Source organism: Ailuropoda melanoleuca, chromosome 13 (assembly GCF_002007445.2).
Source record: "Ailuropoda melanoleuca isolate Jingjing chromosome 13, ASM200744v2, whole genome shotgun sequence".
NCBI lineage: Eukaryota > Metazoa > Chordata > Mammalia > Carnivora > Ursidae > Ailuropoda > Ailuropoda melanoleuca.
Window position 1 is genome coordinate 11,514,942 of NC_048230.1, and position 15,189 is coordinate 11,530,130.

Below are 15,189 nucleotides of genomic sequence, written 5' to 3' on the forward strand. Positions count from 1 at the left end.
TGCTGGTGATCCCATTTGTGATTATTACCTATTGGTTTCCTCTGGATTTCCTCTTTATTCCTGCTCTGGGTCTGGACAACATGAAAACAGTAATTACTTAATTAAAATAAGTCTGAATTTTGAAACACCTGTTGTGTTCAGGGCTAAGTGTTAAAAGGTATTCAACAATGTGAAAACTTTATTCTTCTAATGCCTAGGAAGAATTTAACTTTCTAGTTGGGTAAAATGAGATACGCACAAGAGAAACTCCAAAAGATTTCAAATACAATAAAGAAGTAAGAGTAATAGCAAGCAATAAGAGCAGAAGGAATTTAGAATGTTGGAAAGATTCTTCAGTTAGTGGGTTTAATGTAGGAAGCAAATCTTAAAAGGCCGATGGTTCTCGGAATTTGTGTGTGTGGTGGAAGATAAATGTTCAGAATCTTCTATTAGCCAATGTTCAAACATTAGCCTGATAAAAAGCAGTCTGGGTGTGCTATTTGTTGGCACCGATTGAGCGTCAAGAGCAAATCCGTGGTTTCTTGGCTATATCTACAGCTATATCTGTATCTGTTTCTATCATCTATTTCTCTAGCACCCGATTATACTGCATATATCCGTTGAGATAGTTTCTCTACTAATCTTTTCCATCCTCCATTGTGCTTAAAACCTCCTTAAAATTTTTACTGCTGTCAGTTTGTTACAACCTCATGCCTATTAATAAGCTATATCCTCATGGGACTGCCGTATTACTTTTGATAATACTTATGAAGTGCTTAAGACTGTGCTGAGCGTTTGTTCAATAAATCAATAAATGTTACCATGTTTATAAAAGGAATGTAACTGACTCCAAAACAAGAGCGAAATCGCCATCTCTTCCACAGGAGAGATGGAAACAGGTAAGGAAGGAGTCAGGCGGGCTCCACAAACCTCGCTCAAATTGACACAATCACTGGCCGCGCCCCTCATTTAGATCAATACCTCCCGAGCTCTAGGGCAGCCCACCACACAAGCCAGCCGAAGCTCCCGGAAGATAAACACATCGAAAAGGGCGGGGCAGAAGGCGGGTTCGGGATGGGTGAGTGGCCAGCAGAAAGTGATTGGCAGCTGCCATGTCCACGTGCTTTGAGCTTCGAACCAGCTTTCGCGAGAATTCGATGTAAACAGACCGGTCTCCCGACCTCCGACTCCCAGCCCGCGACGCTCAGCTGAAGTGCAAAGGAGTCTGCGGCATGATTCTTTTTGACAAAGCCACGTAGGTGTACTGTCTGCAAAGAAAAACAGATGTGTTCGTAACTCTCTCTACCTGCCTGCGTTCGCAACCGAACCTGACCCCTCGGCTTCGCCCTAACTTACATACTGTTTTGTTTTCCCTGGAGCCCCAGCGGATTGGATAAATTCAGGAGGCGGGTCCGCCTCTTTCCTACTTGCTGGTTGGCGAAGCTGACCTCCAAGGGCGGTGCCCGGCCTTATCGAATTTCCTTCTGGGATTGGCTAGAAAAGTAGTTCCGCTGAGGCGTGGTAGGAAGTGGTAGCCGTCAATCACAAAGGGAGACTCCAAACAGTGAGCCTTGAGCTGGAGAACAGCGTTCACCGGCGGGGCGGCCGGTGAGAGGGCTGGTGGGGCTGTGGCTTTGGGGAGGCTGGGAGAGGACGAGGGGCAAGCAGCGTGAGGGGAGAGGGCTTGGCTAGCAGGGATTCGACGAGGGAGAGCTAGCGAGATTGGAGGGGGAGGGGAGAAAGGGCAAGGGGCTAGAGGGCGGCCGGGGGCAGCGGTGGCTCCGCGTTGGCGGTTTAGTGGGTAGAGCTGTGTTAGTGTCTTTCAGGAGAGTGGGGCCTGAGGGGCTGGCGAGGGTCGTCCTTGGGAGACAGGGCCCTTAAAGGACATTTCTTGGGAGACTGTGTTTCGGGAAATAAAGGGTGGAATGGAAATGAGAGGGCTGAGGGGCTGGTGGTGAAGATACCTACTGAGGAAGGGTACCTGGGCTAGGTGGGGCAATGGGTGTTTTTGTAGTAGCAGATGAGACTCATCAGTATGGGAATTTTCAAATAAGGTGATAGAATACTCCCTACTTAGAAGTGATGATTTTAAGGGGCTTTCAAGATCAGTTCCAGGCTGTGGACTTTCCTGAGCCCTGAAAGAGATCGTTAATATTGCTGTCAGTCCTCTTTTAACCTTAACCAAGTACACTCCATGCTCTTAAAACCTCCCAAGTGATTCAGATGCTAATTGGACATTCAAGGATCAGGATTCAGTGATGTGACAGAAAAGGATAAGGCTTCTAATGCCATATAAGTTTTTATTACTTATTTAGGCTATGGTGTTTAGGTTACAATAGCAGGGGGTTGACAAATACGATTTAAAAACTCTTGTTAGATTATGACCATGCAGTCCTTTTTTTTTGGTAGCTATAATTGACATAGAACATTATATTAGTTTAGGTGTACTACATAATGTTTTGATATTTGTACATATTGTGAAATGATCACAATAAGACTAGTTAACATCTATCACTATACATGGTTACAGTATGCAGTCTTGCTCATAGTTTCCCAACAGTCTTAGTTGGAAGGTATTAATTATTTCACTGTACCATTAGGTCTCGAAATACTGTGCCATGTGTTTTTTCACTATTTCAGGATTTTAGTACATTCTTTAATTTTGGCCCACAGAGATAGCACATTTGTTTTTATTAAGAGATCTTGTGCTGGGCTCTCCATCCCTTACCTTTCTAGCTTATGTTAACAGTAGATCAGAGGGCCGAAAGAGTTTTAACTAGTTCTGTGGTTCTGAGGCCTAGTCCAAATAAAAAAATTTCATGATAATTAGAAAACTTCTTTATCTACTTCCTCCCCTAATCTCCCTCATTTCTCATGTAAAGGGAATTGCTGGGAAGGTTTCCTACATTTTAGGCATTTTCCATAGGGATCTCTAGTGAGCAACCATAAACCCTTACCCCGACTCACAACAATAATGATCCATTTTTTTTCTATCTCTTTGTGCTGGAAACAGGTTTAAGGAATGAAGCTATGGCTACAGATTCTCCCAGAAGACCCAGTCGTTGTACTGGTGGAGTTGTGGTTCGCCCCCAGGCTGTTACGTAAGCAAATTTCAGATAATCCTAAAAGTTAAAGGAAATTTGCTCAGAATAGTGACTAACATTCAGGTTTCCTTTCTGAACATTGACTACTTTTGTAATATCTGTTTAATTTTGGCTTCACAGGATGATAAATATTGCCAACACCAAATAAAAGGAATAATTGGAGGATCAAGTTAATGTATTCATATTTATAGGGTACATCAAAAGCACTGTGCTAAATCCTGAGGCGTAATGTTTTTTCAAACTCCAGGTTCAAAAATTGGTGGCTCATTAGATCAATTCAGTGGATCAGGACCATTATTTAAAAAATGAAATAACATATTACAGAAAATATAGTTGGGAATATTCTTTTGTGACACACACTGTTCATATGTATGTATATGTTGACCAGATCCTGATGTAAAATATATCTCTTATCTAGGTTTCAGTCAGAAGGTTTCTAAGTCAGTGTCATAAAAAGTACTGTATTTTAATTTGCCAAAGCCTATTTATACTTAATAGGAGTTTATGATCTAATGTGGTTTTAAGTTATGTGTACTTGAAATCACTGTAATCAATAAAAAAGGTGCCAGCAAACCATGAGAATTGTGAGGGAATATTTTAGTGGGAGTATTTAGTGGGGATATTCTAGTATTTTAGATCCTAAAGGGTTTTATTAAGAAGCTAACATAATGTACTTTAAAGGCTGAGTAGTTTGGACAATTAGAATCAAAAGTACATTTTTGACAAAGGAAATAGGGTGAGCCGATGTGGATAAGGCAAGCTATGTTCATAAATGAAATATAGGGAAGTTGACCTATATAAAGTAGGTTAGGGTGGACAGTGAAGATTCTTCAGTATCTGGATAAGGAGGTGAAACTTGTTTTCTACCTTTTAAAATGTTCATAAGGGAATTGTAGCATTTTATATTATTCCCTTGGGCAGTTTAGCATGTTACATAAAGATTGCCCTCTCAGACTAAGAAAAATATATGTATAATATAGTATTTTGCTATATAATACTTCCTTTTTTTTTCCTCCTGCATTTCCTTGGGCCGTATTTCTTTGCTAACTATGGACCATGGCAACAAATTAAGCATGTTATTAGCTATGAATTAGGTACTCTTTCAGTCTTCATTTTACAGTTGAGAAAACCAAAGCAGGGAGAAATTAGGTAAATTGTCCTTGGAAATAGCCCAGAAGGGGAACCTGGATCAAACCCAGGCTGTTCGTCCCCAGAGTCTGTGCACTTAGGCAGTATTCTGTGTTGCCTCACCATATAGTATTCAACTTATATTGCTTTTTGTTATTCAATACATAATTTTAGTGTTATTAAAAAATCTTTTATTTATTTGTATTCTTTTAACAAATAATGCTTGAGCATCTGCTTCATGCCTGAAGTACTGGCTTGTAGATTCTGGAGATAGAAGGTAAATATGAGAGTTGGAGTCCTTTCTGTAGTAGAGTTTACATTCTAGTGGGGGAAACAGTAAATAAGTAAAACGATTACAGGCTTTGATCAGTATGCAGTGTGCTATGATAGAGAATGATAGTGGGGAGTCTGACTTCAGGCTGTCAGGAAAGGCCTCTCTAAGGAGGTGACACTTAACCTGGAGAAATGAAAGGGATGGAAGAGTATGGGTAGGAATCCAGGCAGAAAAAAAGCTGGTGTAAAGTCTTGACGCAAAGAGCTTGGTGTATTCTAGGAATGGAAGTTGCAGATGATGGAAGCAGAGTAAGGGGAGTGGCAGAAAAATGAGGTGGGAGAGGCAGGCCTAATCAAATTGTTGTGTGTGTGTTTTTTGTTTTTTTTTTCAGCCTAATCAGTTTTTGTAGCTATCTAAGGCATATTGCTTTTTTATAGGATTTAGGATAACTCATACGAGTTTCTTCAAATGTAATTTTTCACATGAAATGAAATGAATTTGATTTGGTATTTTGAAGAATTTTTTTTCCCACTTGCTGATATCCATATACTTCCCATTTAAAATATCTTAGTGACCTTAACAGTATCATTTTTCTTCACTTTCATGCATTTTAATATTTTCCCATATCTTTTCTGTGACAAACATTCTGTGAGGACTTCTTAATATCGCCTAATGCCTGCGCCTGCAGCAAAATGCAGATTGATTTTGCTATATACAGGTGAGGGACTAGGTACATTACCAATTTAAAGAGAAGGTCACTAAGTACTGAGTCATCAGCCTGAGTTTTTGTTGCTCCGACTGGGGAATTCTTTTGCTTTGATTCAAGAGGAAGGTCCTGCCTTAGCCTTGTGTCATCACTCCTTCAAATACAAGTTAGGATATCTATGTCAAATAAAGAGAGCATGACTTTTAAGAAGAGATAATGTGTACAAAGATTAATATCTCATTTGCATTTCATTTAATAACATATACAAAGAAACTAGAAAGCAAGATAGCAGAATTATCAGTTGATGAGTGTTAGTCTTTTTTCTTTTTTTTAATATTAGGAGTAACTTTCTTAAGGCTTGTAGAAAGAGCTTTAACATGTTTTGTTTTAAGCTGTCAGGATAAATTTTATGCATTTCACCCTTTTTCAGGGAGCAGTCCTACATGGAAAGTGTTGTGACTTTTCTACAGGATGTTGTTCCGCAGGTAAGTGTGTTGTTTCAGAAATAGTAGGTTTTACCATTGGCCAGGAAAGTTCGGAAATGTTCTTTCTCCTAAACTTGACACTAGTATCATCAACTTCAGAAAAACTTCTGATGTTTTAGCATCCTGAGCATTGGTAGGATCGAACTATACTTGTTAGTATTACATGTGCCTTAGTTTTGGGCTGATAGTGGCACAATTATTATTCCTCAAGACTTGCCCTCCTAAGAGGAATCAAAGTGAGATGTTAGTTGAGAGATGGGACTTGGGACTCTCTAGTTGGGTCCTATTTCCAGAATCTTTCTCTTGTCCTGGTTAAATGTTGCCTCTCTGAAGTGATCAAAACAAAGTATATACTTTGCATGTCATTAACTAGATATTTTATTAGCTAAATACTATGCTGAGCACAAGTCTACATGTCTTTCATGGTGAGCAGTATTTTTATGCCAAGTAGGGTATGCCTTGTTACTCTAACTTCTAACAGAGTTCTCTCTATGTAAATATAAGAATAAAGAACGAGAGCAACCCTCCTGGGATCATATCTAGTGCACTGTTGCCCAGATTTAACATAAGCATCTCTTGACACATGTTTTAAAAATAATAATTTCCAAGCCCCGTCCCAGAGAGTTTGACTTGGTGGAATTGAGGTGGCATCCAGTAACTTGTGTCTGTAGTGAGAACCTCCAGTGATTCTTGTGAAACAGTGGCTGTGGGAAGCTCTCTGTCCAGTGGAACGACTGAAGGGAAAGGTATTTTCCCCTTGTGGTGGTGTCAGTGTTTCCTGACTACCAGGCTATCTGTAACCACGCTGTTCAAAAAGGGAATTCATAGGTCCAGTGTCCCAGCTTTATGACAGCATCCTAGAAAAGTCTAAAATCCAGATTTCAGTTCTATTACATAAGTTGTATTTATCAAGTAAGGGAAAGTATCAGGGAATGCTGGTACTCTGTTATCATGTTCAGATAACTTTAATGGAAATAGGTCACAGTGAAAAGGTCTGTGGGGCATGTAAGGAATAATAAATGCTTTCCTTTTTTGAGGAACTTGGTTACTAAGGGAAGTCAAATTGCTGAAGCAAGCAGAGCTTATAGCAGCGTTTCAGTAAGTGTTATACATGATAGTACAGACTGAAAATGTAATTGCTAAGGGAATGCATAGCAGAGGAAGAGTGAAAGAGTCAAGTTCCAAAGGACATTGGAAATAGCAATTGAAATGAAGGGAAAGGTTGGGTATGGGGTGTTGGAGGGAACTGGCTAGCTGGGTATGGCAGGCAGCAGAGCTGCTGTGGCTGTCGAGCATCTTGGACTCTGCACGGAGTGGCGATTCTTGAGAGCAGCCTGCGGCTGAAATCCAACCTGGTCTCTTCACACTGCCCTTTCTCTCAAGCCCTGAGCCCTGGCATGAGGCTGGTTCCAAGGAAGGGGCATTTAAAAATTTTTGTAATCTGCCTGCCCCTAGAGCGCCTCTTTATCACATTTTTACAAAGGCAGCTTTTGTGTTAGTGCAAACCGTGCGTAGCAAGCAGTTTTTATTGGCTGGAGGAGAGAGGCTGTGGTCAGAGGCTTTGAGGGAATAGTTAGGGAGTTTGCTAGAGAAACAAGAGTACCAGATTGACTAATAAATTGAAAATAGGGGGCTGTTAAAATTGATGGGGTAAAAATGCTGGAAGGTAGAAGATTAATTTAGTCGTTAGAGCATTATACATTAGGGAGGGGATAATGTATGCCATTGATTATGAAGATTGGATCAGAGGAACAGCTATGGAAATAAAGTTGTAGTTATGGATCTAAGAATTAGAATATTCACTCAAGAAATTTGTGCTCTGTAGGTCATTATTCTGTTTACTCTGGAAAGAAAGCAAAAATTCAGGCAGCAGACATTTACTTGAGCACCCACTCTGGGTCGGGCACTGTGTGAAGTCGAAGGGATATTTGGTGCCTTTGCTTAAGGCTTCATGGTCTTGTGCAGCAGTTAGCAAACCTGTGAAGATAAGCATTGCAGTTCTTATAAGATCTGTTGCAACTATTTGGCACTGCTTTTTATGTAAAGGAAAAGGCATGGCTGTATTAAAATAAAATAAAACTTTATTTATAAACACAGTTGGTGGGCCAGATTTGGTGACCTATGGCCCCTTTCTTTCCACCTTTAATCCAGAATCCTCCAGTGGTACTTTGCAGTCAGCCATTTGGAAAATTCTATTTTTTGCTGATGTGATGTTCTAATGCTTATTCTGGAAATCGTCAAATTCCTGGAGCCTAGAAATTATCCTCTGGGTTTCTAAATACCCACAAAAGGGAGAGAATGTGTTGTTAGACTGGTGTGTGCTTCTTTAGCTCTTCCAGATAGAGTGAATTCCCATTGTGTTTAACAGAGGATACTGATGGCTATAGATGCCTTTAGCTGTGCTTTTTGATCTAATAATTTTACTTAGGAAAATCTATTAAAAAATAATTCAGCAAAGAAGAAAGGTACAGCTCAGAACTTTTCATTTCAGTGTATGTGTGTGAAATTTCTGCATTTTCAGTGTAAAAAATTGTAACCAGCCCAAATGTCAATAGCAGTCAAGCAAATTATGGTATGTGACCCTTACAGAATTAATTGCTGTAACTAGAAATTATACTTTTTGACACAAGGGAGGTTATTTTCTGGACATTATATATATATACATACACACATATAACATATAAATGCAACATATCAACAGTGATTGTAACTGCGTCTTTTAAAGTTCAACAATAAGAAAATAAAGCTCAACACTAACTCTATGCTTACGAATGTGTGTATGTGTTAGAAACCTGGTAAGGAATAAAAGGAGAAATAAATAAATCCTGTCAATAATGGGGTGAAAGTTTTGATTCTGAGTGAGAGGGCTAAAGTAGTTGGATCTTGGTAGGAGAAGGAGGGCTAATAATCGGTGCTGGAAGGTGGGGGAAACCTTTGGTGTAGTAGTACACTGACCTCTATTAAGATACCAAGTGGCAGCTGGATGGGCGCTGGGTGAGTATGTGCCTCACTGAGAATAAAATACCCACACGTGCCTTCTCTGTGCAAACCTTCAGGAAGGCACACAGGCAGCACTCAGATGCCTCAGTCAGCCTCATGGAATTTTCTCAAGAAGGCTTAGTAGAGAACACCATGTCTGCTAAGGAGAGAAAAACTTGAAGACATAGCAAAAGCATTCGAGGCGTGTTTTGAAAGTCTTATTTTCCCCCGAAGGGGAAAGAAAAGAAGTTCAAGAATCAGAGTATGGTGAAAGCCCTTGTTCAACTTTGTTTTGCTTGGCATATCACTCAGAAATCAAAGGAGAGCATCCTGCAGATGTTGCAAGGGAATTGGGAGAATGTTGAATGATGCTGCAGGTGATTAGCAGCCTTATAATCTGCTATACTGAAGGAAATTTTGAAAAATGTTACTGCTTTACAGATTAAAGGAGAGCGTGATATGGGGGAAAAAAAGAAGTCTTAAATGCACTGTGCCATTCTAGATTGGATGCTGGAACAGAGAAAGGACATTAGTGGAAAAACTGATGAAATCCAAATAAAGTCTGAGGCTTAATTAATAGTAATGCTTCAGTGTCAGTGTCATAGTTTTGACAAGTGTACCATGGCAAGGTCAGATTTGGTTAGATAGGTAACATTAGGGGACACTGGCTGAGGGGTATATGAGAAATCTGTACTACATTTAATAATCTAAAATTATTCCAAACTATAAAGTTTATTTTTTATTTATTTTTAAAAAGATTTTATTTCTTTGAGAGAGAGAGAGAAATCTCGAGTGAGAGCCTGCACACAAGTGGGGGGATGGAGGGAATGGAGGGGGAAGGGGCAGAGGGAGAAGCATACTTCCCATTGAGCAGGGAGCCTGAGGCAGGGCTCCATCCCAGGACCCTGAGAGTATGACATGAGCTGAAGGCAGAGGCTTAACTGACTGAGCCATCCAGGTGCCCCTAAAGTCTGTTTATTTATTTATTTTTTAAAAAGATTTTATTTATTTATTTGAGAGAGAGGGAGGGTAAGAGCACGAGCAGGGGGGTGGGGCAGAGGGAGAGGGAGAAGCAGACTCCCCAATGAGCAGGAAGCGGGGACACTGAGATCATGACCTGAGCCAAAGGCAGACGCTTAACTGACTGAGCCACCCAGGCGCCCTCCTAAAGTTTATTTTTTAAAAAAAGTTTTCAAGGATGTAAAGAGTGAGCCCAAAGAAGAGGAAGGAAGTGAGGATGAGGTGGTCGAAGATAAAGTTGACGAATTAGTTGGCTCTAGGGTAGGCTTTCCTCTTCTGCAAAGGAATTGACTGCTCTATACACAGCTCACTTTTTTTTTTTTTTAAAGACAATGAAATTGTAAGGATTTGTAAGATAATTTCTGTTGTGTGGTAAATCTATTGAAGTAATTCTTTTATTTTTTTTAATTTTTATTTATTTATTTATTTATTTATTTTTTAAGATTTTATTTATTTATTCGACAGAGATAGAGACAGCCAGCGAGAGAGGGAACACAAGCAGGGGACTGGGAGAGGAAGAAGCAGGCTCATAGCAGAGGAGCCTGATGTGGGGCTCGATCCCACAACGCCGGGATCACGCCCTGAGCCGAAGGCAGACACTTAACCGCTGTGCCACCCAGGCGCCCCAGGATGATAGTTTTTATGTGCTTTTGGTATACTGAAAAAGTAATACTGTACTTTTTTTTTTTCACCCCCAACTGTGGCCCTTGCCTTCCACCTGGCACTGAAGGCAAGCCGGAAGTAATACTTCTGAAAATTCTAGGTAGTGTGTAATTACCTGATCGTAAACATCTGGGACTAAATAGCTACATGTAGTAGTTTTTTATTTCTGAAGCCTTCTTGTTTGTTGGCTAATATAGGGGATGATTTAGTTTTTTGAGTGCCTTTGCATTATACTGATGCTTCCTATTAGACTATGATCATTGTATTTTAGGTTTCTGCAATTCTTTAATAGGTTAAATTCCTTTAACCAAGATTATCAGACTCCTGGAGAACTTTCTTTAGGAGTAAAAATATTACTCAATGTGTTGGTTCCCGAGATGTAGGATTGGTGGAATTGGAGAGGGATAGGGTTGGCTTTATTTAAGTTCCTTTTCATCTTGAACATCAGTAATACTAGAGCTGTAAAACATTTTTATTGAAACATTTCTGTTTACTTTGCAGGCTTACAGTGGAACACCTCTAACAGAAGAAAAGGAGAAAATAGTCTGGGTCAGATTTGAAAATGCAGATTTAAATGGTATGGTTTTAACTTTTTTGGGACATATAAATTAAGTGTTTGTTTGACATTGACCTGATTCCAAAACGAGAACTCTTACTTTAGTCAGATTACTTTCTCTTACAGTAACTTTTTTGTTTTCAAAATAAATTCATTTTTAATTTAAGAAGTAATGTAATCACGCTGTAGAAACTTCATTAGAACTGATATTGTATTGTGCAAGTCTGAAAGTAACTGTAACATATAGTGCCTAGCCTTAACCTTTAGGACATGATTTCTTAGAAATTATTAAATCAAGTTTGATCAGATGTATAGGATTTATAACTGCACAGTTATCATTACTGTTGAACATTTTAGATTTTAGAATTAATTTTCCCTGAACAGAATTTATGTCTGATTGGCCCTTTTGTTCTCAGATACATTCCTACATTCCATTTCATTGCTCCTTCCTGCTCCATTTTGTAAGGCGGCTGTCCTTCGTTTGTTTCCCATGATACCATGTCTGTTGTCTTCTGCTGAGTTTGGGAGGCACTGGTGAGAAATTGAATGAGAGGATGGAAGAAAGGGAAGAGTACTCTTCCCTCTGCTCTCTCTGTTAGTGGCTGCATTTCCTCTGTGATTCAGGCTTCTTCTAGGTAGCTCCACTGGTGGTCCAGCTTCTGCCAGGTGACCCAGCACCCTGCACTCCTGTGTTTCTCTAGCCTGGGGTAGTCGTGGCTTCCTGCTGCTGCTAATGCAATAGGTAGCTTCACAGTTCCTTTTTTGGTCTCTCAGCTAGTCCATCATCCATGTAACCATTTGTCTTCATTAAATTCCCAATTATGAACACATGGAGATGTTTTCGTTTCCTAGCTGGATTTTGACTGATCGCATACTCTTGAGTCTTCATCTCCTCTAAGAGTTTAAAAATGTGATGCTATATATTTAAATATATATATGTATTTATTTATTTTAAAGTTACTATCCAGGAGGGAGAGGCTAAGTTGCACTTCTGCTAATTGGCCTCTTTTGAATTCTGGATTCTTTTTTAGCAGTTCATTCGAACAATGACAACTTGTGAGGCCCTTTTTGTGGGAGATAAAATATTCATTTGTATGGATGATTATTTATGACATGTAAACTTTTCCTACTGTGTTTCTCTTTGAAAGCTTATAGTTTGATTTTTTTTTCTTTTTATGACTGTTAAATTGCCCTGTTTACCAGTGTATTTTTCTTCCTTTTTCCATCTTCTTAAGTTTTTATTTAAGTTCTAGTTAGTTGACATATGGGGTAATATTGGTTTCAGGAGTAGAATTTAGTGATTCATCACTTACATATAACACCCAGTGCTCGTCACAAGTGCCCTCCTTAATAGCCATCACCCAGTTAGCCCTTTCCCGCCCACTTCCCTCCATCAACCCTTGGTTTGTTCTTTGTAGTTAAGAGTCTCGGGGCGCCTGGGTGGTGCAGTCATTAAGCGTCTGCCTTCCGCTCAGGGCGTGATCCTGGCATTATGGGTTCGAGCCCCACATCAGGCTCCTCCGCTATGAGCCTGCTTCTTCCTCTCCCACTCCCCCTGTTTGTGTTCCCTCTCACGCTGGCTGTCTCTATCTCTGTCAAATAAATAAAATAAAATCTTTAAAAAAAAAAAAAAAGAAGGTCATTATCCCTTTAAAAAAAAAAGAGTCTCGTATGCTTTGCCTCCCTCTCTTTTCCCCCTCCCCCTTTGTTCATGTTTTGTTTTTCAAATTCCACATATGAGTGAAATCATATGGTATTTATTTGTTTTTCCCTGACTGATTTATTTCACTTAGTATAATACACTCTAACTCTATCCACATTGTTGCAAATGGCAAGATTTCATTCCTTTTGATGGCTGGATAATACTCCAGTGTCCCTGTGAGTGTGTGTGTGTGTGCGCGCGCGTGTGTGCATGTGTGTACACAACACATCATTTTATCCATTCATCAGTTGATGGATGTTTGGGCTCTTTCCATAATTTGGCTGTTGTTGATAGTGCTGCTTTAAACAACATGGTGCAAGTGCCCTTTCAGATCAGTATTTTTGTATCCTTTGGGTAAATACCTAGTAGTGCAATTGTTCGGTTGTAGGGTGGTTCTATTTTTAACTTTTTGAGGAACCTTCATACTATTTTGCAGAGTGGCTGCACCAGTTTGCATTCCTACCAACAGTGTAAGAGGTTCCCGTTTCTCCACATCCTCACCAACATCTGTCGTTTCCTGTGTTGTTAATTTTAGCTATTCTGACAGGTGCGAGGTAGTATCTCATTGTGGTTTTGATCTGTATTTCCCTAATGGTGAGTGTTGCTGAACATCTTTTCATGTATCTGTTGGCCATCTGGATGTCTTCTTTGGAAAAAATGTCTATTCATGTCTTCTGCCCATTTCTTCACTGGATTATTTGTTTTTTTGGGTGTTGAGTTTGATAAGTTCTTTACAGATTTTGGGCATTAGCCCTTTATCAGATATGTCATTTGCAAATATCTTCTCCCATTCAGTAGGTTGCCTTTTAGTTTGTTGATTGTTTCCTTTGCTGTGCAGAAGCTTTTTATCTTGAAGTCCCAATAGTTCATTTTTGCTTTTGTTTCCCTTGCTTCCGGAGACAAGTCTAGTAAGAAGTTGCTACAGCCGAGATCAGAGAGGTTACTGACTGTTTTTTCCTCTAGGATTTTTATGATTTCCTTTTTCACATTTAGGTCTTTCAACCATTTTGAGTTCATTTTTGTGTATGGTGTAAGAAAATGGTCCAGTTTCATTCTTCTGCATGTGGCTCTCCAGTGTTCCCAACACCATTTGTTGAAGAGACTGTTTTTTCCATTGGATATTTCTTTTTTGCTTTGTTAAAGGTTAGTTGACCATATAGTGTGGGTCCATTTCTCGGTTTTCAATTCTGTTCCATTGATCTATGTCTGTTTTTGTGCCAGTACTATGTTGCCTTGATGACTACAGCTTTAGTAGTAGTCCTTGAAGTCCGGAATTGTGATGCCTCCAGCTTTTCTTTCTGGTTCCATACAAATTTTAGGATTATTCTAGCTCTCTGAAAAATACTGTTGGTATTTTGATAGGGATTGCCTTTAATGTGTAGATTGCTTTGGATAGTATAGACTTTTAAACAGTATTTGTTCTTCTAATCCATGAGCATGAAATGTCTTTCCATTTCCTTGTGTCATCTTCAGTGTCTTTCTTAAGTGTTTTATGGTTTTCAGAGTACAGATCTTTTACCTCTTTGGTTAGGTTTATTCCTAGGTATCCTATGGGTTTTGGTGCCATTGTAAGTAGGATTGATTCCTTGATTTCTCTTTCTGCTGCTTTGTTATTGGTGTATAGAAATGCACCTGGGTGGCTCAGTAGGTTAAGTGTTTGCCTTCGGCTCTGGTCATGATCCCAGGGTCCTGGGATTGAGTCCTGTGTTGGGCTTCCTGCTAGGAAGGGAGTCTGCTTCTCCCTTTATCTCTCTCTCTGCCCCTCTGCTCATTCTCTCTCTCTCTCAAATAAATAAATAAATAAAATCTTTAAAGAAAAAGAAATGCAACAAATTTCTGTATGTTGATTTTGTATCCTGCAACTTTGCTGAATTTGTGTATCAGTTCTAGCAATTTTTTAGTGGAGTCTTTCGGGTTTTCTGTGTAGGGTATCATGTCATCTGTCCCATCAGAAATTTTACTTCTTCCTTGCCAATTTAGATGTCTTTTATTTCTTTTTGTTGTCTGATTGCTGAGTCTAGGACTTCCAGTAGTATGACAAGTAACAGTGGTGAGAGTACACATCCCTGTCTTGTTCCTGACTATAGAGGAAAAGTCTCAGTTTTTCCCCATTGAGGATGATATTAGCTCTGGGTCTTTTATATATGACCTTTGTGATGTTGAATTATGTTCTATCTATCCCTACTTTGTTAAGAATGGATTTCATCAAGAGTGGATGCAGCATTTTGTCAAATGCTTTTTCTGCATCTACTGAGAGGATCATATGGTTCTTATCCTTTCTTTCATTAATGTGGTGTATCACATTGGTTGATTTGCAAATATTGAACCACCCATGCAGTCCAGGAGTAAATCCCACTTGATTGTGGTGAATAATTCTTTTAATGTACAGTTGGATCCTATTGGCTAGTATCTTGGTGAGAATTTTGGCATCCATGTCCATCAGAGATATTGGTCTGTAATTCTCCTTTTTGGTGGGGTCTTGGAATGGTTTGGGATCAAGGTAATGCTGACCTTGTAGAAAGAGTTTGGAAGTTTTCCTTCTATTTCTATTTTTTTGAACAGTTTGAAAAGAATAGGTATTAACGCTTCTTTA

General features: G+C 39.4%; 1 protein-coding gene across 1 annotated transcript in view; it reads left to right on the top strand.

The window, feature by feature from the left end:
* The first annotated feature begins 1,053 nt into the window (after positions 1-1,053).
* The window catches only part of BCAS3 (BCAS3 microtubule associated cell migration factor), a 621,209-nt gene continuing 607,073 nt past the window's right edge, over positions 1,054-15,189 (top strand). Inside the window, exons 1-4 of the mRNA XM_034640661.1 lie at positions 1,054-1,138; positions 2,993-3,080; positions 5,622-5,676; positions 10,840-10,915. Of these exons, the coding sequence (XP_034496552.1) occupies positions 1,054-1,138; positions 2,993-3,080; positions 5,622-5,676; positions 10,840-10,915 (304 nt within the window). The remainder of the gene's footprint in view (positions 1,139-2,992; positions 3,081-5,621; positions 5,677-10,839; positions 10,916-15,189) is intronic.